Consider the following 2,848-nt stretch of genomic DNA (forward strand, 5'->3'; position numbering starts at 1 on the left):
AATGAAAAAATAAGGGTACGGTCTTTGAGGGTGTCCATTTTTCCTAGTAGATCATTTAGTGTGGCCTTTTGTATATTTTAATTTATAAATCACTTTATGCCTTTCTTACAGATTATTATTTTTTTTTGCCCATGCTAGTCTCTATGTGTAAGGCCACCTTACATTTTGTCAGTGGTCAGTAAGTGGGAATAAGTATGTACAGTTTATGAATTTCTCATAGACTTCTCACAACAGTAGTTGACTAGGTTGTTAAGAATCGAAATACTCCTTGATTTAGCCCTTTCTCTGCGGAATCACCATGGCGGCTGGGACCCTGTACACGTACCCTGAAAACTGGAGGGCCTTCAAGGCCCTCATTGCCGCTCAGTACAGCGGGGCTCAGGTCTGCGTGCTCTCCACACCACCCCACTTCCATTTTGGCCAAACCAACCGCACCCCCGAATTCCTCCGTAAATTTCCTGCTGGCAAGGTTCCAGCCTTTGAGGGTGACGATGGATTCTGTGTGTTCGAGAGCAACGCCATTGCCTACTATGTGAGCAACGAGGAGCTGCGGGGAAGTACTCCCGAGGCAGCAGCGCAGGTGGTGCAGTGGGTGAGCTTTGCTGATAGCGACACAGTGCCACCAGCCAGCACCTGGGTGTTCCCTACCCTGGGCATCATGCACCACAAGCAGCAGGCCACAGAGAATGCAAAGGATCGGTGAGGCGAATTCTGGGGCTGCTGGATGCTCACTTGAAGACGAGGACTTTTCTGGTGGGCGAACGCGTGACGCTGGCTGACATCACAGTTGTCTGCACCCTGTTGTGGCTTTATAAACAGGTTCTGGAGCCTTCTTTCGGCCAGGCCTTCCCTAACACCAACCGCTGGTTCCTCACCTGCATTAACCAGCCCCAGTTCCGGGCTGTCTTGGGAGAGGTGAAACTCTGTGAGAAAATGGCCCAGTTTGATGCTAAAAAGTTTGCAGAGAGCCAGCCTAAAAAGGACACCCCACGGAAGGAGAAAGGTTCTCGAGAAGAGAAGCCGAAGCCCCAGGTGGAGCGGAAGGAGGGCAAAGAGGAGAAGAAGGCGGCCGCCCCTGCTCCTGAGGAGGAGCTGGATGAATGTGAGCAGGCGCTGGCTGCTGAGCCGAAGGCCAAGGATCCCTTTGCCCATCTGCCCAAGAGTAACTTTGTGTTGGATGAATTTAAGCGCAAGTACTCCAACGAGGATACGCTCTCTGTGGCGCTGCCGTACTTTTGGGATCACTTTGATAAGGATGGCTGGTCCCTGCGGTACTCTGAGTATCGCTTCCCTGAAGAGCTCACCCAGACCTTCATGAGCTGCAACCTAATCACTGGAATGTTCCAGCGATTGGACAAACTGAGGAAGAATGCCTTTGCCAGTGTCATTCTCTTTGGAACCAACAATAGCAGCTCCATTTCTGGGGTCTGGGTCTTTCGAGGCCAGGAGCTTGCTTTTCCGCTGAGTCCAGATTGGCAGGTGGACTACGGGTCATACACATGGCGGAAACTGGATCCCAGCAGCGAGGAGACCCAGACTCTGGTTCGAGAATACTTTTGCTGGGAAGGGGCCTTCCAGCATGTGGGCAAAGCCTTCAATCAGGGCAAGATCTTCAAGTGAACACCTCTTGCCATCGCCCAGCCGCCTGCACCTGCCCTTCGGGGAGAATGGGGGTCATTAACGGAAACTGAACATTGAAAAAAAAAAAAAAGAATCGAAATACTCCTTGATTTAGTGCATATTGTATCTTTTTATTGTTAAAACTATGAGCATAGATGGAAGGTTTCTTTTACGGAAACAGTAAATGGAATCCTCCAAGTCAAGAAAGTTGAAGGCAATAATTTACAGGGAGTACTCAATGACTGAACTGTTTCAAAAGCACAGAACATCATTTCTGTTTTAGAACTGGCCTGTATGAAAAGACAAAACCTTATTTTAAAAGATTCCTCCATATCTGTTTTCAGGAGCATGGCTGAATTCTGAAATACTCAGAATCATTATTTTTAGGGGAAGCCATCAATTAACAACCTTAGCTGAATAAATAACTGAGAAGCACTTGAAGACAGGAAACTTTTTCATCCTGGTCTAATTTTTTTTTGAAGCGTTCTTTTTTGATTCATTTTTCTTCAGTGATTATTTTACATTCAAGCTCCATCTGACGAAAGGCATATGGAAGGGAAGGGAGGTCATTCCTAATTGAACAACCTAGGACTCGTGAGGTTAATTACAGATATTAACGCTGCAGTTCTTCAGCTTCTTGCCCTCAAGAAGCCTCTAGCTTCCAAATGACCTGGCTCCAACAAAGAGACTCTTCTTTAGCCCATTAACTAATTGATAAAAATGTGAGTGTTTAGAATGAGTCTAATTAAATCACCGAGCCTTACAATTACTAGTCCATTTGGTAGCTGTTGGGAGATGGGTAACCTCAGCTGGCATTGTAGGGGAATAAAAGATAAAAATAAAAGGGAGCTTAACCAAGATCATTTTGAAAGCTGTTCATTTGAAGACAAAGTACACATTTGCCTGAAACGTCTACGTTTGCTACTTCAAATGAATTCCCTTTCTAGAGTAGCACAATTTCTGAAAAAGGAAATAATGTCTTTTTTTCTTCCTCTTTAAGAGCAGGCATGCTCCACTTTGTCTAATAAAGTTGCATGAGTGGCTGGGGAATTTCTTCTGCGTTAGCATTAAGCTAAATTCCTTTAGAGCTTGGAACACTGAAGTTTGTCCATTGAGCTTTGTTTAAGGGTCGGCAAATGTCTCGAATAATAGACATTTAAAAACTCAGAATGGGCTCTGGGATGTCTTACTTTGTCTGGAGTCTGTTTCCAACTTGCTGTTACTGCAG

General features: G+C 45.7%; 1 protein-coding gene across 1 annotated transcript; it reads left to right on the forward strand.

The window, feature by feature from the left end:
* The first annotated feature begins 282 nt into the window (after positions 1-282).
* LOC133066179 (elongation factor 1-gamma-like) lies at positions 283-1,705 on the forward strand. Its single transcript, XM_061156975.1, is given in 2 exon segments — positions 283-695; positions 698-1,705. Coding segments are annotated over 2 exon segments (1,320 nt in total). The 5' UTR covers positions 283-298; the 3' UTR covers positions 1,621-1,705.
* The last annotated feature ends 1,143 nt before the right edge of the window (positions 1,706-2,848 follow it).

Source organism: Dama dama, chromosome 12, assembly GCF_033118175.1.
Source record: "Dama dama isolate Ldn47 chromosome 12, ASM3311817v1, whole genome shotgun sequence".
Taxonomy (NCBI): domain Eukaryota; kingdom Metazoa; phylum Chordata; class Mammalia; order Artiodactyla; family Cervidae; genus Dama; species Dama dama.